The sequence below is a fragment of the Tamandua tetradactyla genome, chromosome 14, assembly GCF_023851605.1.
Source record: "Tamandua tetradactyla isolate mTamTet1 chromosome 14, mTamTet1.pri, whole genome shotgun sequence".
NCBI classification, from domain to species: Eukaryota; Metazoa; Chordata; class Mammalia; order Pilosa; family Myrmecophagidae; genus Tamandua; species Tamandua tetradactyla.
Genome location: NC_135340.1, coordinates 74,933,975 through 74,960,014, shown reverse-complemented (window position 1 = coordinate 74,960,014; position 26,040 = coordinate 74,933,975). Strand labels below are relative to the sequence as shown.

The following is a 26,040-nucleotide window of genomic DNA, read 5'->3' as shown; positions in this document are numbered from 1 at the left end:
TTTAAGCAAAATATGCAATTAAGAAACTTGGTTTCAGAAGTTGAGCTTACACATCCTTGGAAAATAACTTCTCTTTTCAAAGCCAGGAAAGCTCCCTTTCATGGTCACACTTCATTACCATTCACACTTGTGACCTAAGTTGATCTACTGCTGCCATGGGAACAGGTTTTACTAAGTCAATAAGGCATATTTATAAAATTTGATAAGCAATCATTAGGATTTCACCATATAAAAATACCCAGGTCCTCAAAATGCTCAAAACTTAGTAATCAGGCAGCCCTAACCTGCCTAAGGAGCAGGAGGTGAGAAAGGAACCCTAATCAAAGGAGCCCTAATTACAGCCAGTTCCTCCTTGACAGGTTAGTCACACCTTAGTGGTACTTGAATCATAGAGCCAAGCGCTTGTTGATTTCACTGTTGAGCAAAGTAGAAGATAGCATTTGCCAAACTCTAGGTTGGGAGATGCTGAATTAAATGAGTTTACTACAAAGCTTCTCAGAGCCTTTATAAAGTTTCCCTGGGTTTGCAATATTCCCCAACTTATTTGATCAACTCCTTTCTTTCAAAACCCAATTACCTTGTGATGATGAATGCATAGCTATATGATGAGATTGTCAACCACTGACTGTACACTTCGGATGAGTACATGGTATATGAATATATAATATATTTCAATAAAAAAAATTTTTTTAAATCAATTGCCATTTTTGTTGAACTGACAGTTTGGGAAGTTTCTGCCATAAGAGACTCACATTTATGGAATTTTTAAAAGTTAGCAGTTGCAGACTTAGAATTCATTTCCCCTTAGAAAACAATGTCAAAGATGATTAAATGTCACCCAGGTTCGATTTCTGGAGCCTGCCCATGCCAAAAAAAAAAAAAAAAAAGTGATTAAATGTCTACACATACATTTAAAAAAAAGACTATTTAACCCATAATGTAGCTCAAACATCATGATAGGAAAATGTATTCCAAGTTTCAACTTTAACAGGGTGCCACTGGGCCATTTGCATCCTGCAGCAGTGGCCCCCTTGGCCACTTGGGATTGCATTCCTGGTCTCAACCACTGGGCTTTGAAAGAGAGACCCATTATAACAGCTGCTTCTGCCCCACTGGGCACCATGCTTCTATGTAAGAACTAGAGAATAGCTGGCTGTTGAGTAGGTTGAAGAAAGGGAACCATCATAGTTATCTTCTCATTTTTAATTTTCATAATGAATTAATCTTCTTATATTTGAGAAGTTTAGGAAAATATTTTATTAGAATTCACTGAAGCCAAGTTCTAGTTTTTCCATTTGAGAAAATAGTAGGAAGGCCTTCACCAAAGTCATAAAGACAGTAATTTACATACTATTCATCATAGCTTTAAGAAAATTGGTAAAAGCCTATGTATAAACAAATATGCATGGGATACTTTAAGAAAAATCAATAGCTTTATTTTTCCTCAACATACATTTAGAAAATAGGTCTCAGAAAAGGTTTCATGAAATAGACCAGAGGACTATATACAAAGTCAAGAGTTCCAAACCAGTAAGAAAAAGTGCATGGATGAAGCACTCATTCCTGGGAGCCGCAGCAGCCTAGGACCTCACCATCAGAGGTGAGGCAAGGTCTTTGATGGTTTTTGAGTTCAGCTGAGGGATTGTGCTGATCTTCAGAAGTTTGCTGCTTGCATACTTATTCTTGATGGCCTGCAGAAGTCATTTGTGATAAAGCACATATCAGGACCCACTTTATACCTCATTCTTAATTTACTTATATCTAAGGGTCAGACCCACAATTTCCAGATGGTATGATGAGGCCAAATCACTGAAGCTAATGAAAGCTCTAAGGTCACAAAATGTGACCTATTCATTAATAGGTATGGAAGGCAATGGTCAGGAACAAGATTTTTCCTGACCATTTCCTTCCATACCTATGAATGAATAAAACTCATCTGGTAGCATGGGTGATGGGGTGGGGGACTTATTTCGAGGTCCAAGGAGCAGGCACTTCCTCATAAGCTACCAGAGGGATGGGATATTGTATCAAAGTGCCACAGGGACATACAGGTTAGCCAGGCCTGACAGCAATAACTGGCAATAAAAGTAAGTGGCAATTAGTACTCAAGAGATTGCAGATCTTGAGTACTCAGGACTACTCAAATATATAATAACTCCATAGTGTCCAATCATATTCTGAGGACACTTGTGACTTATGGGGTGCAAATATCTTGCTCTCTGTCGCTAGACTCTTGGTGAGCTCAGATATTCAGCACTACACAAACACAAGACTGACTGAAGTCTCCTGTGACTTCTCCTCCCAGGAGTCATTGGAGGCAGACACCACACCCCCAGGATGCTTCCTAACAGGGCTTTTCACTCCTCTTCCTTCACCATGCTTGCTAAGCAGGGACTGTAAAGTCATTGTCCCAAAATATCCTGGACAAAGGCTCTGAGTAATCTAAGTTCCACAAAGCCACTCAAGCTGGGCACTTACTCTTCCTCATCACATGCTCACCAACCACCCCTGCTTGCTGCTTGCTCCACCCTGGGTGGTGGTACTAACATAGGGTAAATGCACTGACAGGCTGGATGCAAACTGGGCCAGACACTGTTTGTCTATCTACCTTGTTTCAAAGAAAGATCAAGCCTGCTTTCAAAAGAATCAAGTCTCATTAAGATGTTCCACTCCATGCTGTACTAGAAAAGTAGACTGTGCTAAAATTGACTCCCACATATGCCAATAATATATTTACATGAAAACACAAAGCACATGTTTGCACGCATAAAACCCATAATCCAGTGCTTTCCACAGCTTAAAAAAGAATAGTACTTACAATGAATTTTGTTAAATTTTCATTTACTCTGACTACATTTTTGGCCATGTGCTGCATGACCTCCAGTACTTCATTCTCTGGGTAGCCAGTGTAGTACTGCTGCTTTAAGCTCTGGAGCACAATGCAAAGAGAAGGAAGACATGAACAAGGCATCCATGGGCAAGATAAACCCTCTACTCCTTTAGAAGAGCATATTTTACACATGCAGATAGTACTTACATGAAAGCTGTAAAAGAATATTCTTACCTTCCGGAAATTCAATCATAGCCCTAAACACTAGTGTGGTACTAGCAATGCTAAAGCAGCCAGTAAATGCAGGATGATTCTGGCCCTCAGACACTGTCAAATTAAGACACTGTGAGGCTCTCAGCTAATTCAAGTGTTAAAGGTCTCGTTTATTTTTAAAGATGGTTATACAGGTCCACAGGTACTGTATTTTCAGTCAGTGGAAAAGGTTGGGAATTAGGAAATAAATTGTTCCACAGGCAGCAATTTACCAAATCCAGAAGAACAAAGACTGTATCCAGGAATCTTGCTGGGCCCTGTGTGTTTACGCATCAGAGGACAGAAGCCTGAGAAGCCAGCTGTGCCCGGCCTCGTGACCCAGCCTCACAAAGAGAATTTCTCTTGGAGCCCCAGTTCCTGGTGGATAATGGCATTTAGTATCCAAGATAAGGGCACTACGGATGCTCATTGCTACTGGGTTGGCATCTTTCTAGGCCCTTTTATTATGAATTTACTGATATTTCCAAATTAAACTTAAGGGTTTTCCTTTTGTTTTGCTTTTTTCCTTTATTTTTCTTTCTTTTTTTTAATTTAATTTTTTATTGTAGTTAACATATATAAAACAAAACATTTTACATTTTAATCACTTTCAAGTATACAATTCAGTAGTGTTAATTACATTCTTTCCTTTGTTTTTGATTTTTTAAAATATTTTATCTGTTCTCTTATAAAGAAAATTGTAACCTTTAATAACATGAATCTGTATTTGCTTTATCCTATAAAATGAATAAAATAGTTTCAGAATTACAATACCATAAACCTACTAAGTAAACTTTAAGTAACTAACTCTTTTTGGTCCTTTGTTTTTTATAACTTTATATCCCACTAAGGGGATATAAAGTTAGAATGCTGTGTTCAAGTTATTGAACTAATTCTTGCGTCTGTATATACCAATTTGATCTATTATTACATTGTTACATTAGGGTTCATATAAAACATTTATATAGCTCAGAAGTCATAACTATGTAAAAAGTTACAATCAAAAGACCTGCACCTTTCTTCTACCCCTGCCTAGTCCCATTTTCCCTCCAGTTATCCATCTCATTAGTTTCTGTTTTATTCTTCCCATGTTTTTTTTTTTCAATTAGCAAATACAGAAGTACACACACCTATTCTCATTTCCCTTTCTTTTCTACAAAAAATGTACAATACTTTACGGGGAACAGCTCTTTCCTGGCAACCTTCCACATATCCAAACGCTTGAACTACAGCTAATTTGTCCTGGCAAAATGCTTTGTGATCCTCTTGGAACAGCAGACTATGGCAGGTGTGAGAGGTACTGCCTTACCTCCCTGCCTCCCCTGAAAGGTTATGTTTCTCACTGCTGCCTGGGTTATGAAGAGACTCTCTGCCCTCTCCTTTCAGAATAGAGCTGCAGAATCTTAAAGTTGCTGAGTGCAATCTAAAATTGGCTCCCCAGCAACGGAGTACCCCATGACTCGCATTGTAATCATCCAGGCGCTTTTGTTTTGGCTTGGTCCTTTTTGGTCTGTGAGGAAACAATGGGGGAGCTGGCCCCTTTGGCTCTCTTCCTTTGGCTGTTTGATTAAGTATTAAACTGACAGAATCTAGAAGTGGCTCCTTGTGTCTTTACTTGAATAATCAATCCAGGCCTTGGCCTTTCTTTCTCTTGTTTGCTTGACAACTAGCTTGTTTAACTTAATATCCCAGAAATCACACCATATCAGTTCTTAGTTGCCTTCCTCAGTCTTTCTTTATAATATATTATTTTTCTATAATACATATAACACATTTGTGCACCACGGCCTATTCAACTAGTCTCCTGTGGAAGGGCATTTGGATTGCTTTCTTTTAGGCCTTTGGGCTTTAAATAATTATTCAAGGAAAGCATTGTGAAAATGCTAAGAACTTTCATATCAAGAGCCCTAAACTATAACATAGTTGATTTCTTCTTAAATCCTCCACTCACCCATTTTCCTTGGCCTAGAACCTTCTGAGACAAGCAGGAAGCAGCCGCTGCTACTTTAGAAGGGTGATAGTGCACCATGTCATAGTCAACGAGAGTCAGCTCCATCAGATACTTGGCTAAAGTGTGCTGCTCAACATCAACCTACGAAAGGACAGCCAAGGGCAGTAAGAATCACAATTGTTACAACTATCTTGCAAAATTCTGGGTGAAAGCCTAACTCACTTATTCCTCACAAGAACTGCTCTATTCCACAATAAGTTAAAAACACAGACATAATGCCTCTTCTCTTAAGAACGAATGAGGTAAGTATTGGGACCTATCTACTGGATGCTTTTTCTAAATTCATGTAGGTCAATGTTTCTGGGATAAGACACTGAACAGTAAAATAAAGTTTCTTACAGAGTTGGAGATACTTACTTCTCCAGCTTTTGATGCCCGCCTTAAGAAGTGTAGTGGCAAAGGTCGACCCAACTCAAATTTTAGTTCTTTCAAAATTAGAGTTTCCATTTCTCGGATTTGGGAACTTGTATAAGCATTGTCTGTGATGTAAACAAAGTCTTCAATGTTTGGAGAAAACATTTCCTCATACTTGGAAGCCAAGAGCAGAGCTGTAATCCCAACCAGTTGAAGCTTCTTACGAGAGACTGGCTGAATCTAATTGAAGAAAAACATGTTAAAAGTCACCTCTAAAAGGAGGATTGGTGCTCTGGGTACAGGAAGATGAGAAGAAACCAAGGCTTGAAGAACTGTTGCCTCTACCCATGCCCTCCAAAGTACTGCCACCAAGCATGGCAGCTTCTATATTGAGCACTCACTACATACCAGGTCTGGTGCTAAGATTCTAATCCATTATGAAATCCTCACATACATACAAAACTAGGAATTACATATGTTATTCCCATTTACAAGCAGAAGGCTAGAGAAGAGGTTCAGAAAGCAGACCAAGATCACTCAGTGACTGAGTAGGGAAGCCGATGCATGAATCCAAGCCTGACAAACAAGCTCCCAGTCGCTGCTCCCTCCCCCTTATACTGACTGGAGCATCTGTAGCAGCCCTGTCGGGCACTCGAAGCAGTCTAAATGGAGATGAAGGCAAGCAAAAAAGCAATTATTTAATGGGCTTTTAGGGGTAATGAAGGAAGTGGCTCAAACTTTTCCTTAATTCTCACCAAACATACACTCATCCAGTTTGAAGAATCTTTCAATGATACTTCAGAGTCAGGGAAAATCACAGCCTGGTGAAGAAATGATTCCCTTAATTTCCTTGTTTGTTTAACTTGGCCTTTACTTTTTTTGCTTCAACTCTCATTATTGAAAATCTGTCTAAAATATACTCTGCTTTCCTGCTCAATGAGGATGTATACTGAAAACCAGTAAGCCTACAATTATTGAGGACTTTACAGTACCTCAGGGTCATTATTATTAATATAATTAAAATATTGTTTGGATAGATTTGTACTTGACCTAAATTCATTCCATGAATACTGATTTTAAATTAATTTAAAATCTCACCTTACCAAACAGGGCTGGCGTTTGGTGGATAACATACTAACAGTTTATGTCTAACGTCTCTTCTGACCAGTCAGTGTCTATGCCTTACCAGTTGATAAATATTTTGATCACTCCTGCCTCTCAGTTTCTTTTCTCACATTCCTCTTTACTTTATGCCTTACATTCTCAATCTATTCCACTCGTATACCTTTTTTTTAATTCTACTTCTCCCTTTTACTTTTATAGTCATTCAATGCCAGAGCTGGCTGGACCTTTGAGGTTCTCTAGCCAAACTTCTTATTTTTCAGATGAAGAAACATAATACCAAAGAATATCAAACTTCGGAAATTATGCAAGTCAGCCTAGAAACCCAGTGTCCAAATACACTTCATATTTCAGACTGACTTTCAGACCACCTAATGGTCTGAAAGAGGTAATGAATAATTGGGGCAAAATGTATTTTTTCCTAAGCACTTTTTAGCAGGCTGAACTTGCAGAAATGTGCACATTGATCAGTATCACCCAAGGTAAGATTTGACATGCTTGGCTACTTCCCTTTTTAGCACCAGAAGTTCTCAGACTTCTCATTGAAGTAGCTTTGGGTCCTTTCTTCCAATGTACCACACCTTAGCTTTCTACTCCAAATCATAAATGCAGTGTTCAGTGAGCTGCTGGCATAAAGTTCCCGAGCCACATTTACCTGTAAAAACCGATCCATGATGGCAATGCACATGTACAGAGTCTCCTGCAGGAGCCTAAACTTGGAGTGAACTTGCACCAGCCAGTCCACCAGGATGGCGCGCATACGCCCGTTAATGTCTCTTCCGTCTAGGAAACGGGGGGTTATAGATTGCAGAACCTGTTGGTGGAAATGAAAGTTTAAAAAGCCAATCTCATTTCCTTTCCAGTTTCCAAAACTCCATCCTGCCTGTATAACCCAACACAAAGGCCCGCTCACCTCCAGCTGCCTTAGATACTGATAGATGTCCTTAACATAGTCACTGCAGAGTTGAGGATTCTCCCAATCTTCATTATCAATATCCTCGACTTTGCAGAGTAAAGCATCAGAGAAAGCTTGGCATAGGTTCTCTTCCTTCATAGACACTTCCTCAGGTGTGGGAGATGGACCCTACATCAACAAATTAAATAAAGCAAATTATTACCTTAGGAATTGCCTTAACAACAAATATGAACAGAGCCATTTGCGTTTTATGTCAGATGCATTTTTGAAATATATTAAAGCCAAAACAAACAAATTTCAGATTAAAAGATGAATAATTCAGGATACAAAAGAGGAAGTTTTTAGAGATACTCCTCTGTCTAAAACCCTCTAATTTCACTAAAGTAAAAACCTAAGTTAAAAAAAAAAAAAAAAAACCCAAGTCCTTGCAATGGCCTATAAGCCATATGGCCTCCCCTCCTTTCCCTCTCTAACCCATCTACTACCATTCTTTCCCTGGCTTTCTCCAATCTAGCCACTGGCCTCTGGGCTGAGCCTCCTTTGCAGCAAGCAGACTCCTCCACCTGGAATGCTTTTGCCCCCATATCCACATGGATAATCCCCTCACCTTCTTCAAATTTTTCTTAAAGTTACTGTGCTGGTTTGAATTTGTTGTGTACCCCAGAAAAGCTATGTCCTTTTATCCTCATTCAATATTACTGGGTGGTATCTTTTTTATTGTTTCCATGGAGATATGACCCACCCAATTGTGGGTTGTAACTTTTGATTAGATGGTTTCCATGGAGATGTCTTTCTGCCCATTCAAGGCGGGGTTGCTTACGGGAGCCCTTTTAGAGGGAACCATTTTGGAAAAAGCTGGAGAGCAGCCAAAACTAACAGAGTCCACACAGCCAGAGACCTTTGCAGATGAACAAGGAAAACACCCCCAGGGGAGCTTCATGAAACAAGCCTGGAGAGAAAGCTAGCAGACTTCATCACCATGTGCCCTCCTAGCTGAGAAAGAAACCCTGAATATCATCAGCCTTTTTGAACCATAGTATATTTCCCTGGATGCCAGAGATTGGACATTTTTATAGACTTGCCTTAATTTGGACATTTTCATGGCCTTAGAACTGTAAACCTGCAATTTAATAAATTCCCTGTTTTAAACTCCATTCAGTTTCAGGTATATTGCATTCTGCCAGCTTGCAAACTAACACAGTTACCTTTTCAGTAAAGTCTATCCTGATCTCCTCTCCTATGGGGTAGGGTAGAATTGGGTGCAGGTTATAATCCAAAAATACATAAAATCTCTCTAATTGTGTTTTTTGTCTATAGAGCCTATTCTATTTCAATATACTATAGAGTTTACTTATATACTATATTTCTGTCTGCCTCTGCTAAAATATAAGCACTATAAGCTTACATTTATTGGTTTATTTTCATTGGCTTTGTCCACTAAAGTATCTCAAGTATCTAATATAATTCCTGATACATAGTAGGTGCTCAAGGTACATATATTGAATGAAAGAAACGTAACCACCTGAGTTCCGAGACTACTGAAACTGATCATTTACTTTAACTGTGGCCTTGTCTGCAAATGCAATGTTTTCTTATTCTCTTCAACTAACTTATTCTAAAAGAGAAATTGTTTGGCAGCTAAGAAACAGAAAAGCACATCTCAGTCTATAAATAAATAGGAGGAGGAAGGAAAGACTGAGCAAGTATACAACCCACTATTTATTTTTTCATGCTGACTGGATGATTATTTTATTTATAAAAATCACACAAATTAAAAATTCATGAAGTCAGATAAAACAAGCATTTAGTAATGAAGCATAAATAAACCATTACTCTTGAAAAGAATAAGGGTCACTTTTCAAAGTGAAACTTAATGCGATTTCTAGGTTATAAAGAACATGTATTAAGGTAATAAAATAAAAAAGCAAAGAGAAGGCTGAATCATAAAAGAGACTATTTAACTCTATATTAAGCTCAATGATTATCCTAAAGAAGACCAAAACAAAACCAAAATAATTCAAAACATGTCCTTCTCTCTTAAATCACTAAGGGCCAAGTGAATGGGAATTATGCAGGTCTTTTATTGAAGAATTTAAGAACCTTATGGGGCTAGAATGAATGCAAAGATCTATATGGGTTCTGGAGAGTAGCCTGATTAAGTTTACCAGGGAGGTTTAAGACCTGAAAAAAGATGAGAAGGTAAAAGGAAAGCATGAAGAAAGTACCAGGGAAAGTGAAGAAATAAAGGAAATTCTGGGAACTGCAAGTTGATTTGGATTTGGTTTGGTAGGACCCTAACACATAAAGAGTAAGCAGATGGACTGGGAAGATGAGAAGGAACCTGATTAAGGAGTATAGATTTTATCTGAGGCAAAGCGAAACCACTGTAGGAATTTAGCAATCAAATTTAGGAATTTTAATAACCTCATGTAGTTTCAGTTTAAGGGTACCTTTTCTAAGGATAAGCATTATCACCCACCCCAAGAAGGGCAGTCAGTGCTATCAAACCCAGTTTAAGGAGATAGAAATTATTGCCACTCCTCGATGAAGGCTCAGTCTGAAAGGTTCATGTGTTGCCTTATCAGTTTGGAATGTTTATCAGTGTTCCATTCAGAAGTGCAGCTGAGTTTAGCTATAGGGTATCTAAAAGCCACCAAAATGAGATGAGAATACTTGCTCTGGCCATTAACTTAGAGCTTCTTGAAAGCAATTCCTTTTGGGCTTTCACATAATTTACTTATTCCAAGACTGTTTTTAAGGTCCTACTCATCTGTTTAGGTAGTTGCTCAAACCCTATTTTCCAGCGTCTGCTACATGCAAAAATTAAGAACCAAATCAGCTAGCTAATGGTCACAAACTATTGAATGAAAAAAGTAGGGGCTGCAACTCTGCAAGTGAAATCATTGCCCTCTCTCCTACATGGGACATGACATCCAGGGGTGAAAGTCTCCCTGGCGACATGGGAGATGACTCCCAGGGATGAATCTGGCCCTGGCACCATGGGATCAACAATTCTATCCTGACCAAAAGGGGGAAAATAAGTATAACTAAAAAAGTATCAGTGGCAGAGAGAGTTCAAATAGAGTCGAGAGGCTACTCTCAAGGTTGCTCTTATGCAAGCTTCAGGTAGACCTTGTTACCTATCATAACCTGCCAAACCCCAACCAGGACCATTCCAGCCAATTCTAAAGAACAGCCAGGGCAATATATAAGATTCCACAAGGGTTCCACGCACTGGAGTAACTCTGTAGAAATCTACAACCTCCAGAAGAGTCCCTAGTCCAGATAAGTCCTGAAACTTAGAGGACCCAGCCTCTCCATCTCTACCCCACATTAGTGACAGATCCTTCCAACAGGGAAAAGTTAGAATGGCCATAGCCCTAAAGAGAGGGATAGAAAGATCAAAGGTGATGGTGGAATTAAGTAGTAACGAATATGAATGCTGAATCATTAAATTAATATTTCTTTTAGTCTCCAATATCTTAGAGCAGCTAGAAGTAAAAATCTACAATTGTGGAATCGGAGCCCATGTCAAACTAATTTATTGCTTTTTTGTATATATGTTATTTTTCACACACACACACAAAAAGTCAATTGTGATGATAAAATATTTAAACCTTCTATCCTCCTATATTATGGAGCAGCTAGAAGGAAAAATGTGAGAGGATCGTATGGTAGTCCATGACAAACTCTGGGATCTGTCCTGTAACTACTTGTTGAAGGGTGCTTTGAAAACTATTGCTTTTTTCTTTCTTTGCTTTGCATATCTGTTATATTATATGATAAAAAAGGTACAAAAAAAAAAAGTAGGGGCTGACAACTTAAAAGTAAGCTCATTAACAGTAAGGATGTAAAATTTGTTTAATTTGAGAAGCCTCTGTTTGATAAGGCACTGGGTGGAGTATGAGTAAAGACTTCTACAGTTCTCTTAGTACTGACTGAGTTGGGTCCATTGAGACAAGGGGACTTGTAAAGTATTAATATGCAAATATACAGCTATTTATACAAGTTTTGATAAAACACCAAGTTCCTTAACTTACTAAATTTATGGTAAAACACATAGATTAAATGCAATAGGAAAGGACCCCAAGAAAAACTTTCAATTCCAATCAGATGACTCGAGATTTGTACTAATAAGCATGTATGTGTGTATATATAGACAGACCTAAATCCAGAAAAGCTAAACCAGTTACCTTGATTAGCTTTAGGGAATGGAAATGAATATCAGGAGTAGGGGGATAGTTAAATAAAATGACTTTATATTTTAGGTACTCTATGTACTTCTGTATCGTTTTGCTATTTTTATGACTAGATATTTCTTGCATGATTAAAAATAAAGGTTCTTTTAAGAAAATGTGAATAGTTATGCTTATTACCCTTTAATATATAGTTTTTGCATTAGGGAAAATTAGTCCATAAAACTTGATTGTGCTTGAATAATGACTATCACTGAGTTTGGTGTTTAAACCAAATCTGTAAATCCGAAAACTCATCTGAATTTCTAGCTGCGTCTCCCCACCACCTCTCCTAAACTAATGTCTATCTCTGTTATGGTGTATTATAACCCGCTCTTCAACTCCCTCATTCCCTAACTTGACTGGGAGTTACTTGAGGCAGTGTTTATTCTACTTGCCTCCCAAATGCCCAACAAACAAGGTGCCAGCACAAATCTTTCCCATTCCTTTCAAAACACTCAGTATTTACTAAAGTATCATTAGTCAGCAAGAAATCTTTATTTTCTCCAAAAATTGCAGGATAATAATCTTCTGCAAATACCTGTGAATGTCTGGAACTCTTTCAAGGTCATAGCCAGAGATTCTGTTTCTTCATCAGCTAGAAGACTAGATTAGAATCTTGCTTTCATGGATACATGGCCTATCTTAGAAATTTCCAGGGCTTAATGCTGCTAAAAACCCTGTGCTCAACTGGCATTTCCACAATTCCAGGGATTGGCTATAAAGCAGTGATAACTCTGCAGGTTGACATAATAAAAGTCAAAGGGCTCACCTCAGTCACCAATGGACAGGCAAGCAGAGGTGCTCAACCTAAATTTGTAAACTTCATGGTCTCTTCTGCTCTATGCTCCTGAGAGAAAAGTATACTTGAACTGGAAATAATTGTTCATTACTCCTTGATGTCTTCTAAAACTAGAATATCCAGCTATGTATCTTAGCAATGAAAGTGGTTTTTAAGAATTGAGTTACAGGTCTTGTTATGGATTGAATCATGCTCCCCCACAAAGACATGTCCAAATCCTAACCCCAAATCCTGTGAATGAGAACTCATTTGTAAAAGGAGATCTTTGAAAATCCTATTAGTTAAGGTGAGGCCAAACTGAACCAGGATGCACTTAAATTCAATATGACTGGAGTCCTTATAAGCAGAGGATATTTGGACACAGAATGAGAGAGAAGACACAGAAGGAAGACAGATGGCTAAGTGACGGGAGTGGAGACTGAGTTGTAGACTGCCAGCAAGCTGCCACCAGAATGCTGCAGATTTCAGAGAAAGTATGAACCTGCCAACACCTCAAGTTGGGACTTCTAGAATCCAAAACCGTGTAACAAAAAATTCCTTTTAGGACAAATACTGTATGGTCTCACTGATATGAACTGACATAAGTGAATAAACTTGGAATACTTAGTTGGTAACAGAGACCATCGGGAGATAGAAATAGGGTAAGATATTGGGTAATTGGAGCTGAAGGGATACAGACTGTGCAACAGGACTGAATATAAAAACTCAGAAATGGACAGCACAATACTACCTAACTGTAATACAATTATGTTAAAACACTGAATGAAGCTGAATGTGAGAATGATAGAGGGAGAAGGGCTGGGGGCACAAATGAAATCAGAAAGAAAGATAGACGATAAAGACTGAGATTGTATAATCTAGGAATGCCTAGAGTGTATAATGATAGTGACTAAATGTACAAATTTAAAAAATGTTTTTGCAGGAGGAAGAACAAAGGAATATCATTACTGCAGGATGCTGAAAATAGATGGTAATGAATATTTTAAAATTTCAACTTATATGTGAGACTAAAGCAAAAAATGTTTATTTGGTACAAAATTTATATTTTGACTAATGCATTTTCTAATATAACCTATGTAGATAACTTGGTTGAACACCATAAGTACATGGAACCTTGGGTAGGACATGAGATTTTGTTTGTTTGTCCAGAGTGATGCCCCGATGAATCCCAGAGTGATTTGATCAGTGAGTGGAAACGTATTTGCAAAGTTCCCTTCTGGGAATGGTGAGAACAGGGGAAAATTCAACCTCCCCAAGTTGAATTCTTGATATTCTCACAAGCAGCATGGACAACCAAAGCTATAGGCTAAGCCCCCAGTCTTGGGGTTTGTTCTTATGAAACTTAACCCCACAAAGGATAGGTCAAGCCTACTTAAAATTAGGCCTAAGAGTCACCCCCAAGAGAGTCTCTTTTGTTGCTCAGATGTGGCCTCTCTCTCCAGCCAACACAGCAAGCAAACTCACCACCCTCCCTGTCTATGTGGGACATGACTCCCAGGAGTGTGGACCTTCCTGGCATCGTAGGACAGAAATCCTAGAATGAGCTGAGACTCAGCATCAAGGGATTGAGAAAACCTTCTTGACCAAAAGGGAGAAGAGTGAAATGCAACAAAGTGTCAATGGCTGAGAGATTCCAAACAGAGTCCAGAGCTTATCCTGGAGGTTATTCTTAAACATTAAGTAGATATCACCTTGTTATTCAAGATGTAATGGAGAGGCTGGAGGGAACTGCCTGAAAATGTAGAGCTGTGTTCCAGTAGCCATGTTTCTTGATGATGATAGTATAATGATATAGCTTCCACAGTGTGACTGTGTGATTGTGAAAACTTAGTGTCTGATGCTCCTTTTATCTACCTTGTTAACAGATGAGTAGAACATATGGAATAAAAATAAAATAATAGGGGGAACAAATGTTAAAATAAATTTAGTTTGAAATGCTAGTGATCAATGAAAGGGAGGGGTAAGGGGTATGGTATGTAAAATTTTTTTTTTCCTATTTTCATTTTATTTCTTTTTCTGAATAGATGCAAATGTTCCAAGAAATGATCATGATGATGAATATGCAACTATGTGATGATATTGTGAATTACTGATTATATACATAGAACGGACTGATCAAAAAAAAAAATTCCTCTTATTTTTGCCAACCAGTCTGTGGTACTTGGTTACAGCAGCCCTGGCAAACCAAGACAGGTCCATAATTATTTTTCTGATACATAGTGGTCTCAATCTTGTCAGGAAGCTAGAGAAGAAGGACTGACTAATGAAATGTGAAATACAGAGAACGCAGAAAGGGTGGAACTGTGGAGGGAATAGGAGGGAACAATTTCTCCTTTCTTTCTTTCATAACATTTTTTAGTTCTTTGTTTAAAAAAAAAAAAACTGTCTCTCAGATTCTAAACAGTATATGGACCTTTACTATACAATACTCAAAAATACCTATAATCGATGCCCCAGTAAATCCCAGAGTGATTTGGACAGTGAGTAAAGAAGTATTTGCAAAACCCCGTTGAAGGAATGAGGAAAATGGGGGAGGTGTTCAACTTCCCCAACTGGAGAATTTCTGAAATTCTCACAATCAGTGGGGACGGCCAAGTCAATTAATCTTGGGGTTCACCGCTACAAAACATATTCCTGCAAAGGATTGGCTAAGCCTATGTAAGGCCTACTTAGGCCTAAGAGTTACCCCCAGAGAACCGCTTCTGTTGCTCAGATGTTGCCTCTCTTTCTAGGCCAACATGGCAAGTGGACTCACTGCCTGCCCCCGCCTGCATGGGATATGACTCCCAGGGGGGTGAAACTCCCTGGCAGCAGTGGGACAGGAGTCCAGGATGGGCCGGGACCTGGCATCAGGGGATTGAGGTGGGCTTCTTGGTCAAGAGGGAGAAGACAGAAGAAAGAAAAATTGGAGTGTCATTGGCTGGGAGATTTTGGACAGAGTGAGGAGGTTATACTGGAGGTTATTCTTACACATTATATAGATATCCCTTTACAGTTTGTGGTGTGTTAGAGTGGCTGGAGGGAAGTACCTGAGGCTGTAAAGCTATGTTCCAGTAGCCTTGTTTCTTTTTCTTTTTTAAATTTTTTTATTAGTTTTAAATTAAAAAAAGATAACAAAGAAACATAAACATTCTTAATATATAATCATTCCGTCCTACATATATAATCAGTAATTCACAATATCATCACATAGTTGCATATTCATCATCATGATCATTTCTTAGAACATTTGCATCAAGTCAGAAAAAGAAATAAAATGAAAACAGAAAAAAAAATTATACATACCATACCTCTTTCTGCTCCCTTTCATTGATCACTAGCATTTCAAACTAAATTTATTTTAACATTTGTTCCCCCTATTATTTATTTTTATTCCGTATGTTCTACTCGTCTGTTGGCAAGGTAGATAAAAGGAGCATCAGACACAAGGTTTTCACAATCACACAGTCACATTGTGAAAGCTATATCATTATACAATCATCATCAAGAAACACGGCCCCAGAAGCCTTTACAATGTGACTGTGATAGTGAAAACCTTGTGTCTGATGCTCCTTTTATCTGGGGTATGAACAGATGAGTAAAAAATATGGATAAAAAATAAAAAAACAGTAGAGATAAAGGGTAAAATAAATTTAGTAGATTGAAATACTAGTGGTCAATGAGAGGGAGGGGTAAGGGATATGGTATGCATGAGTTTTTTCTTTTTTATTTCTTTTTCTGTAGGGATGCAATGTTCAAAAAGGTGATCATGGTGGTGAGTGCACAGCTATGTGATGATGTTGTGAGCCAATAATTGTATACCATTCATGGAATGTTTGTATGCTAAGAATGATTGTATATTAAATTTTATCAATAAAAATATTTTTAAAATAAATAAAAATAAAGAACCTATAATTAATACTTTGCATATAAATATATACTTTAAAAAGCAAATTTAGGTTTTTAATTGCATATATGGTATATACATGATTTTTCCACTTAATGTTACAAGCATTTCCACATCTTTATTCAACTGAAACATGATATTTATGATTGACTAGTATTTCATTAAACGGATTTAACTGATCTTCTATTACAGGGCATTTCTTTACTATGTAAGAAGTATTCATTAAAGCACTATTGAAAAGCCCTTTGATCACTTTCTTAGGACAAACTTTAAAAACAGAGTTACTGCACAGGAAATAACAATTTGAATATACTGCCAATTGCTTCCCTGCAATGTGGAAGGAACCACATTCAATCAGTTACCCATATGAAATGCTGCAAATTGTTAAGAGGTCAAAGCCTGAAAACCTGCTTTTGGATTTGGCATTCAGGAGGTCATTAGAAACCTTTGAAGGAAGGTTCCCTCTTTAAAAAGGTCAACCTTGAGCCAGCAATATTTGTCTGAGACTTAGCACTTGATTTGAAGTTTCTTTTCATGTGTTTTATGAATAGGAACATGCTTTCAAACATCACTTCTAGGGAGGTTTTTGGGTCTGTTCCTCTCCTTCATATGTCCCTGGCCTATTTGCAGTTGTATTTCTAGATTGTGTTTCTTAAATACCTAAGTATTTAAGCATCTCATTCCTATACCCCAAGCAATGAATTCAAAATATTCCTTCTAAATACATAGGAGGATGTCTCTGAAAGCAGTTGTGGTACATCCTAAACGTACTCAGTGCTTTTACTTAGCACTCTGTATACATACAGGTATATGGGTGAGCACTTAGGAGAGGCCGAGGCTAGTTCAAACCCTTATCAGCTCTTGCTTGGACAATTACAGTACCTCCTAATCTACTTCACTTCCATGGTCACTGTTCTAGTTTGCTAGCTGCCAGAATGCTATATACCAGAAACAGAATGGCTTTAACGGGGGGAATTTAATAAGTTGCTAGTTTACACTTCAAAGGCTGTGAAAATGTCCCAATTAAGACACCAACAAGAGGTGGCCTTCACTCAAGAAAGGCTGATGAAGTTCAGGGTTTCTATCTCAACTGGAAAGGCACATGGCGACGTCTGCTAGCTTTCTCTACAGGCTTCTTGTTTCATGAAGCTCCCTGGGGGACATATTCCTTCTTCATTTCCAAAGGTCTCTGGTTGCATGGGCTCTGTGATTCTGAAGCATTTCCAAAGTGGTTCTTTTATAGGATTTCAGTAAACTAATCAAGACCCACCCGGAATGGGTGGGGTCACATCTTTGTGGAGATAATCTAATTACGTTTCCAACATACAGGGCTGAATAAGGTTTAAAAGAAACTGCTGCTCCCACAAGACTGGATCAGGATCAAAACATGGCTTTTCTGGGGCACACAATCCTTTCAAACCAGCACAGCCACCCTACCGTGCTACCATCTCTTCACTTCTCTTCCAAACTTTTCATTGTTCCCTCACTACATATAAGGATAAAATGCAAATCTCAAGGCCTTCAACCTTCTTCCCAACCTTACTGTCTGCTCCATCACACAAACCTCTGGTACAACTTAGACTTGCAGTTTATTTGCCCAAATTATAGGCCTATTTGGATGTTGCTGCTTTTATTCTTGCTGCTGCTTTGTTCCTTAAAGAGCACCTTTTCCTATCAGCTTCTCCCTATCCTTCAAATCCCGACCACTTCCGTGGTCCATTCTTCTGCGCTTTCTCACTCCTTTAGCATATTTTCTGAAGACTGCACTATGTCTATTTTCATCCTTTGAAAATTGTTATATACTGCCCAGAGACTTGAACATTGAGGTATATATGCCCCTTCTACATAAGTCTCCTGAAATAAAGAAATATCTTAAACCTTTACACAATGTTACATTTTGAAAAATTTCAGACATGCAATACATATTTTTGAGCCAGAAAAGCTGAAGTAATTATCATATTCTCAGCACTCACAACAGTGTCTGTTTCATTGAAATGGCACAAATAATTTATGAACTAGTCACACAGATTACAATGCATAAACAGAATTTTGGAATTACCTTTTTCTTATATGAGTTTGGGTCACAAGAATTGTGAGTTTCCAAAGCCTTCATGGCAAGCTCATTCTTATAGTTGATTATTTTAATAAAATCCATCAAACTGTACTCTGAGATCACTAAATTAAGATAACTAACTTTGCTACTTGTTTTAATTTTCCTAGGCTGCTATTTCCTAGCAAATACCACGAAATGAGTAAGATTCAATACTGGGAATTTATTTGCTCATGGTTTTGAGATCAGGAAAATGTCCAAATCAAGGCACCATGAAGGCAATGCTTTCTTCCCTAAGACTGGCTACTGGTGATCCTTGGCTCCTCTGTCACATGGCAGTGTCTGCTATTCTCTCCCTTCTCTTTCAGGTTTCACTGATTTCAGTTTCTTGTTCTGTGGCTTTCTTGCTTTCTATCTCTATATTTATTCTATTTATAAAGGACTTCAATAATAGGATGAACCCATCCTGAATAAGGTGGATCATACCTTACCTGAAGTAACCTCATCAAAAGGGTTTATTACAACAGACTCACACCCACAGAAATAGGTTAAGTTTAAGAACATGTTTTTCTGGGGTACATACAGCTTCAAAGACCACACACCACCCTCTTGTATCCAAAAGACATGTTCTTTTCATATATAAAATATATTCTTCCATCACAATATCCAAAAAGCTTAGTACAAAGTCTAATCAAAATTGGTTATAGGTGTTGTCTGTCCCAGGACACAATTCCCTGGACCTATGAAACCTAGAGAATGAGTTATCTGCTTCCAATATACAATGGTGGGACAGCCATAGGCTAAACATTCCCTTTTCCATAGGAAGAAATTGGATGGAAAAAAGGGATCATGAGCCCCAAACAATTCTGAAACACTACAGGGCATACTCCATTAGATTTCAAGGTCTGAGAGTCATCTATGGAACAATATTTTGTCCTCTAGGCCAATGAGGCAGCAGCACCCCCACTACAAAGTGCATGCACAGTGACCATGCTGTCCCCAAATACTGGGGAGAAGGTTCCACCCTCTCAGAGCATCCAGGTGGCAGCCAGACTCTGGACAATCAATGCGGCACAGACTCCACCCTTTTGGGGCATTGGGGTGGCAGCACTCTTACTGAGCAACAGGGTAGAAAACCTGCCCTCCCCAAAACTAGGGTAGTCTCACCCTTTTCACACACATGGGTGGACCCACTCTCTTAGCCCAAGAAAGTGCCTGTATTCCAGAACTCAGTCTCCATGGTTCTACCCTTGAAGTGACTTTTCCTTCAATATGTCCCTTTTAAATCGCTTTTTGTTCAGACTGGAAGGGTTTTGTTCACACAAATTGGCTAAGAAATTTCTTTTGTATGTAGTACACAGGGGTTCAAATCATCAGAGAGTAGGATTTTCCACGGATTCTTCTTGGATAACTGCACCTCCAATCCTGACTTGCACAGAAATTGCTGACTGGTTCCATGTTCCGTTAAACCTTCACATGGAGCCCTATTCTCTGGGGACTCTCTTTGAGGAAGCTCAGAATTTTCCAAACCATTAATTTCTGGTTTCTTTGTGCCCAGGAGTTCAGTAATCAGCTTATCCCTTTCCCCTTATGTTCTACTATAAATTGCAAGAAGCCAGCCAGCACTTTCCATATTTACCTTGGAGATTTCTTCAGCAAAATACCCAAGCTCATCACTCTCAAGTTCCACCTTCCATCCAACATCAGAACTCAAATTTGCCAAATATTCTGCTACTTTAAAACAAGGATTGTCTTTATTACAGTTTCCAATAACACATTTATCTTTTCTGTCTAAGGCCTCATCAGAAGTACCTTTAGCATCTATATTTCTACCAATAGTCTCTTCAAAGCAATCTAGGCCTTTTCTATCAATTGCCTCAAAAGTCTTCTAGCTTTGAATCACTGCCAATTCCAAAGCTGTTTCCACATTTTTGGTATTTTGATAGCAGCACCCCACTTACCATACCAAAATCTATTTAGTTTCCTAGGCTGCTCAAACTAAATACCATTAAGTACATTGGGTTAAACAATGGGAATTTGCTCATGGTTTTGAGACTGGGAAAATGTCCAAACAAGACACCACTGAGGCAATGCTTTCTTCCCTAAGACTGGCTGCTGGTGATCCTTGGCTCCTCTATCACATGGCAAGGCACGTGGAGGTGTCTGCTGGTCTCTCCCTTCTCCTTCAGGTTTCACTGATTTCAGCTTCTTGCTTCCATGGCTTTCTCTCTTTGTATGAATTTCATTGTCTTGTAAAGGACTCCAGTAATAAGATTAAGACCCATCTTGAATGAGGTGAGTCATATCTTAACTAAAGTAGCTGCATCAAAGTGTCCTATTACAATGGGTTCACACCCACAGGAATGAATTAAATTTAACAACACATCTTTCTGTGGCACATATAGCTTCAATACCCCACCACACTACTTAAGTTTATAACATTAAATTATGGTACCACCACTAAAAGAGGTATATGTCCAAACTGGAAAGGAGTAAGTAAAACTAACTCTACCTATAGGTGACATGATCTTTTATTGAGAAAATCCAAAGGAATCCACAAAAAAACTACCAGGGCTAATAAACAAATTCAGAATCACAGCTGAAAGAAATTAAAAGATATAAGTAAATGGCAAGATATCCCATGTTCATGGATTGGAACTTAATATTATTAAGATGTCAATTTACCCAAAGTGATCTACAGATTCAATACAACCCCCCTCAAAATTTCAGCAGCCATTTTGCAGAAATGGAAAGGTTGATCCCCACATTTATATGGAAATGTAAGGACCCTGGATAGCAAAAATCACTTTGAAAAGGAAGAAAGTGAGAGGATTCACACTTCCTGATTTCAAAAGGTACTACAAAGCTATAATAATCAAAATAGTATTTAACTAAAAAAAAAACAAAACAGTGTGGTTACTGGAATAAAGATACACACACAGAATAATGGAACAGAATTAAAGTCCTGAAATAGACCCACACATCTCTGGCCAACTGATTTTTCAACGGAGGTGCTAAATACATGCGATGGACAAAGAATTGGCTCTTCAACAAATGGTATTGGGACAACTGGATATCCACATGCAAAAGAATGAAGTTAGACCCCTACCCTTATACCATATACAAAAATTAACTCAAAATGGATCAAAGGCCTAAATCTAAAAGTTAAAAACTAAAAAACTCTTAGAAAATAGCAGAGGGGCAAATCGTCATGACCTGGGATTAGGCAGTGGATTTTCAGATATGACCCCAAATGTGTGAGCAACAAAAGTTAAAAAAGATAAACCAGACTTCATCAAAATTAAACCTTTTGTGCATCAAAGGACATTATCAAGAAATTGAAAAAAACAACCTATAAAATGGGAGAAATATTTGGAAACCATATAACTGATAAGGGTTTTATATATATATATATATATATATATACACACACACTCACACATAAACATACAAACACATATATATATACATGTATTCATTTCTGTTTCAAAGCAGAGCTGTAGATATGCTTTTCAAAAGTTATAGTGACAGGTACAAGGCCCTCCTGCGGTGTAGCTGAAAACCAGCTACTTCAGGAAATATGTTTACAAATTCCGAACTCCCTACCTTTGGAGATAACATTTCCATCTGTACTGGTTTCACAGAAGCTGTAGGTTTTAGTTGTTTGTTGACATTTGCCGTTTTGATGGTTCGCACTGGTACTTTGGTGTTCTGAGCTTTCTGGAAAGAAACAGAAATGTAAAGAGGACAAACCAACCAGTACTGCCTCTAAGTGCCCTTGCACACAAGCCACAGACTTCATGGTTGTTACCTTGGCTATCTGTGCTGTTCTGGTTGTAACTCTATTTCCGATTTCTTCTAAAACTGCCCGCCTAATGGTCACATGGCTCTTAGCTTTGGGGTTAACTCCTTTGTCAATATTCTCCAAATCACTGGATACCTATGAAAAAAAAATCAATAAAGAGTTGAGAATTTAGAGTACTTTGCTAATGTCAGATACTAAAATTCAGAATTGCTTTGGGAAAGGTAAATATGCTGAGATGTGTGAGAGGGAAAAGATACATTTTTAGGGAATACAGAAATGCTATTTATGATTGATAACATCACTCTAAGCTAAGCAAATTGCTCATCCAATGTATTTAAAATAAAGATAAAGCAGACTGTAAGAAGCTTGAAAGCTTCACTGATAAGCGATTATCTCTCATGTAGCACCCATCATTTAGAGATTATTATAAATCAAAGGCATCTATTTTTAAACATTTCTTTACAGTGACTGATAACAAATATAATTAGGACACAATATTTAAAAGCTATAATAGGGCTGGCTGATTTTTAGAAAGCAGAGGTTTAAAACCTAACCTAGCTTTGATTCTCATGCCACTGTAAAAATAAGAAGTGTCTGTTCTTTGACATGATGTTAGAGATACAGTGCTTTTTAAAATGAAGTTGCTATAGCATGCTCTCTCATATTAAGAATACTTAGAAAGAAAATAGGTTTTGGGGGTAACAAAGTTTTGTCTCACAGTTTTGTCTCAAATTTAAGGAAGGTTGAATTGTATGAAGTAAAAATCATTATTTAATCTTAATTGAACATTTCAGGAGACAGAGTAGTATGTTCTGAGAGTTTCAGGCTCACAATCCTAAGAAAGTTCCCAACCAGGGGTTTGAGTGGAGCTACCAGGATACCACTTGGTAAGATAGGAGAGACAGAGGCCCAGAAGAAAACCCAAGTCTTCTTGAACAGAAAAAAATTTGACTAGTAAAGAACATGGTGGGGAGAGGGGGGGATAAAAAAAAAATTACTTGTCCATTCAACTTAGATTCATGATGGGATGAACTGAATGTTGAAAGTATTCAACACATTACGATTCGCAAAATTCCCATGTTCAATTTTTCCAGAGCAACTGTCAACTTTAAAAACAACAACAACAAAGTTGGGTAATGCTGATGGGTTGAAGCCTGGTAATGTGCCTAAGTTAAAATTCATCTGGAAGGAAAAATTGGCAGCTTTTAACTAGCATTTCAGTCAGGACAATGGAACTCAGGTGGGTCAGGCCCTCATGTTTTCAGCAAAGGAAAAGTAGGTCCAGGTACAGGACAAACATCTGAAACAACCTAACACTGTGATTTCTGCAAAGGTGAAATAAAGGAATTTGAACCCTTCTCTCCCGGTATGCCATACTGATCCAAATTATAGGCAAACTTTGTATTACATTGAAGTAAAAAAATAAATAAATTAAGGACAAACATTAGTGAGCTTAGCTTACAAGACTTACTGCGCAGTAATAAATGGGAAGCTCAGACAAAGAGAAATGGGGGTGAGAGGGTGGGGCAGGCCATGGCAGTTGCTAGATCCAACATTCAGAATTTCTTCCGGTTTTTCCTCCCGCACCCACCACAGATCCCTTAACAAGCAGAGTTATGAAAGAAGGAGGAGGAAATCCCACGAACCTCCATTTGGATAGCGCTTTAACAACAATGGGCACTTGGGACTCGCCCTCCGTGTACAAGGAAGGTCCAGAGCTCTGGGGTCTGGGGGCTCATTGACAGGTACATCCCCGAAGCGCTTTCCTACACCTCTCCCAGCCCAGGGCAGGGAGGGGCCCGACCAGGGAGAGGGAACCCGCAGAGGCCAACCGAGGCGCCGAGAGGCCGACCAGGGAGGACCGGCCACTGGGCCCGGAATGCAGAGGAAGCGAGGAGCCCCGGAGAGGCGAAAAGTAGCACTGGTTGGGATGACCAGACTCAAGGCCGAAAAGAGAGAGAAGCGAAAGGAGGGCGAGGGGACTGCAGGGCGGAAGCGGCCGGCCCGTGTGAAGGGGCAGCCGGGCCCACTCACCGTCGGGCGTCGGAGCAGCGCCATTAGGGACAGGGAAGGCAAGAGTGACAGCCGGGCCCAAGGAGGGACGCGGTCTGGAGAGGGAGGGCACAAGCCTCCGCGGCGCCGTTAGGTCAGCCCTTCCCACCCGCACCGCTGGCGATTTTCAGCGAGGTCGCCTTGTTCCAGGATTCAAATACCGCGCCGTTCGCGCCCCCATTGGGCGGCCCTACGTACGGCGCGCTCTTCTCATTGGCTAAGCCAGGAGGCATTCCCGCACACTGATTGGTTGGATTTCCCGTAACCTTTTTGGTTGTCACAACAACGAGTTCCCTCCCCCCCCTCCCGTTCTCGGTCTTTTTTTTTTTTCTTTCTTTCTTTTTTCTTTTTTTTTTTTTTAACCCAGGCGTCTAAGAAAAAGAAAAATATCTTATTGGGAAAGCAGACGTAGGAAGCCTTCCCTGAATTTTGACATGTCCTCGCCTATGGATGTTTCTCGTTTGTACTGGGTGGGCAGAAGTTGGTTCTAGAGAGTACCCTGGAAATGCCATTTCCGACCTTTATTCCCCGGCCGAAAAGGTCGAGTTGGAGTTGAGGTTGCGCCGGCTGAGGGCTGCGCGGTGTTAGATGGTGAGCCTCCAACGCGGGCTGAAGGAGTGGGAATTCTCTAAAACTGAGTTCCAAGGAGAGGCAAAACACAACAACAACAACAAAGGGTAACAGCGATTTGTGTGACGATTCTCCTTTGTGCTCCTGGCACCTAGCACAACAGCGGACAAATGGGCGGTGCTTAGTAAGTATTTGTTGGAAATCCGGTCAGTCCTATGACGAAAGACGGTTTTAAAAATAAGAAACAAGGTGTGACCCCCAACCTTGGAGAGAAGAGTGGATCCGCGACTGCAAAAAGAACTGGGATGTTTGCTTTGAAAGAGAGAAGAAGGAAGTGGGTGATGAAAGTCAAGACAGAACGAGAAAGAGGAAAGAGGAAGGGAATGGTAGAATGCCCACAGCACAGCAGTGAATGGAATGACTCGTGATATCAGGCTCAATCCACAAGTTTTCCCATCACTCCTATTTTATGACGCTGTTTAAAAATTATGGCCCACAAAAACAAAAAAATTAAAAATAAAATTATGGTTCACCTCTCAGTTACTCGGGTACAGATGATCAAGGTGGTAGGGTAAGGTTTAAATGACGATTTAAGAGACCACGGTTAAATACCTTCCTTGCCTCACCCGCTTTTGGCTTTAAGGCATCTGACATTTTTTAACCTGTTTCCTCTTCTGTAAAACGGAAATACTTCTGGCTACTTTGTGGCACAGGAATATATTTAGTGATTCCACGTACTATAATAGGTCTGTTTTAGGGCACCGGGATTGTGAGTAAAATCATTGTATGTTTGCCTTTGTTACATTGTAGTGTTAGCAAAAGATACAACATAAAACTAACAACCCTTGGCAATTCCCAGGACTTTGAAGACAGAAATGTTAGGAAGAGTGAAGTGCTTTTATTAACTGACTCTAGAAAGATTACTAGATATTGTCAAAATCTAGTGATTTAATCCATATTATCAGGAGATATCTTTATTAAAAGATAGGGGAAAGATTTGTTGTTTTGTATTCCTTAGTGCAATTACCCCGACACTTACACCAACTCTTTTTTTCAACCTCTTAATGCATTGTAGTCTTCTGGTATTTTTACTTTCTATTTCCTCCTGTCTTAAATGACAGTTATCGATCACATGTCCTATGTACTAATTTACAT

General features: G+C 39.0%; 1 protein-coding gene across 1 annotated transcript; it reads right to left on the bottom strand.

Moving 5' to 3' along the window:
• Window positions 1-1,414: 1,414 nt before the first annotated feature.
• Window positions 1,415-24,509, bottom strand: CCNB2 (cyclin B2). Its single transcript, XM_077128061.1, has 9 exons — window positions 24,298-24,509; window positions 22,270-22,398; window positions 22,065-22,178; window positions 7,483-7,653; window positions 7,225-7,383; window positions 5,451-5,687; window positions 5,034-5,174; window positions 2,819-2,929; window positions 1,415-1,691 (listed from the first exon to the last, which is right to left on the bottom strand). Exons 1-9 carry the CDS (start codon window positions 24,319-24,321, stop codon window positions 1,581-1,583), a joined length of 1,197 nt encoding a protein of 398 aa, XP_076984176.1. The 5' UTR covers window positions 24,322-24,509; the 3' UTR covers window positions 1,415-1,580.
• Window positions 24,510-26,040: the final 1,531 nt, after the last annotated feature.

Bases quoted from the DNA above. Each gene is read 5' to 3' on its own strand.
- CCNB2 (XM_077128061.1), bottom strand. From the start codon at position 24,321: ATGGCGCTGCTCCGACGCCCGACG. The intron at 22,179-22,269 runs GTAACAACCATG...GTTTCTTTCCAG, and splicing joins GAACAGCACAGATAGCCAAG to AAAGCTCAGAACACCAAAGT. The intron at 5,688-7,224 runs GTAAATGTGGCT...TTCTTCAATTAG, and splicing joins TCATGGATCGGTTTTTACAG to ATTCAGCCAGTCTCTCGTAA.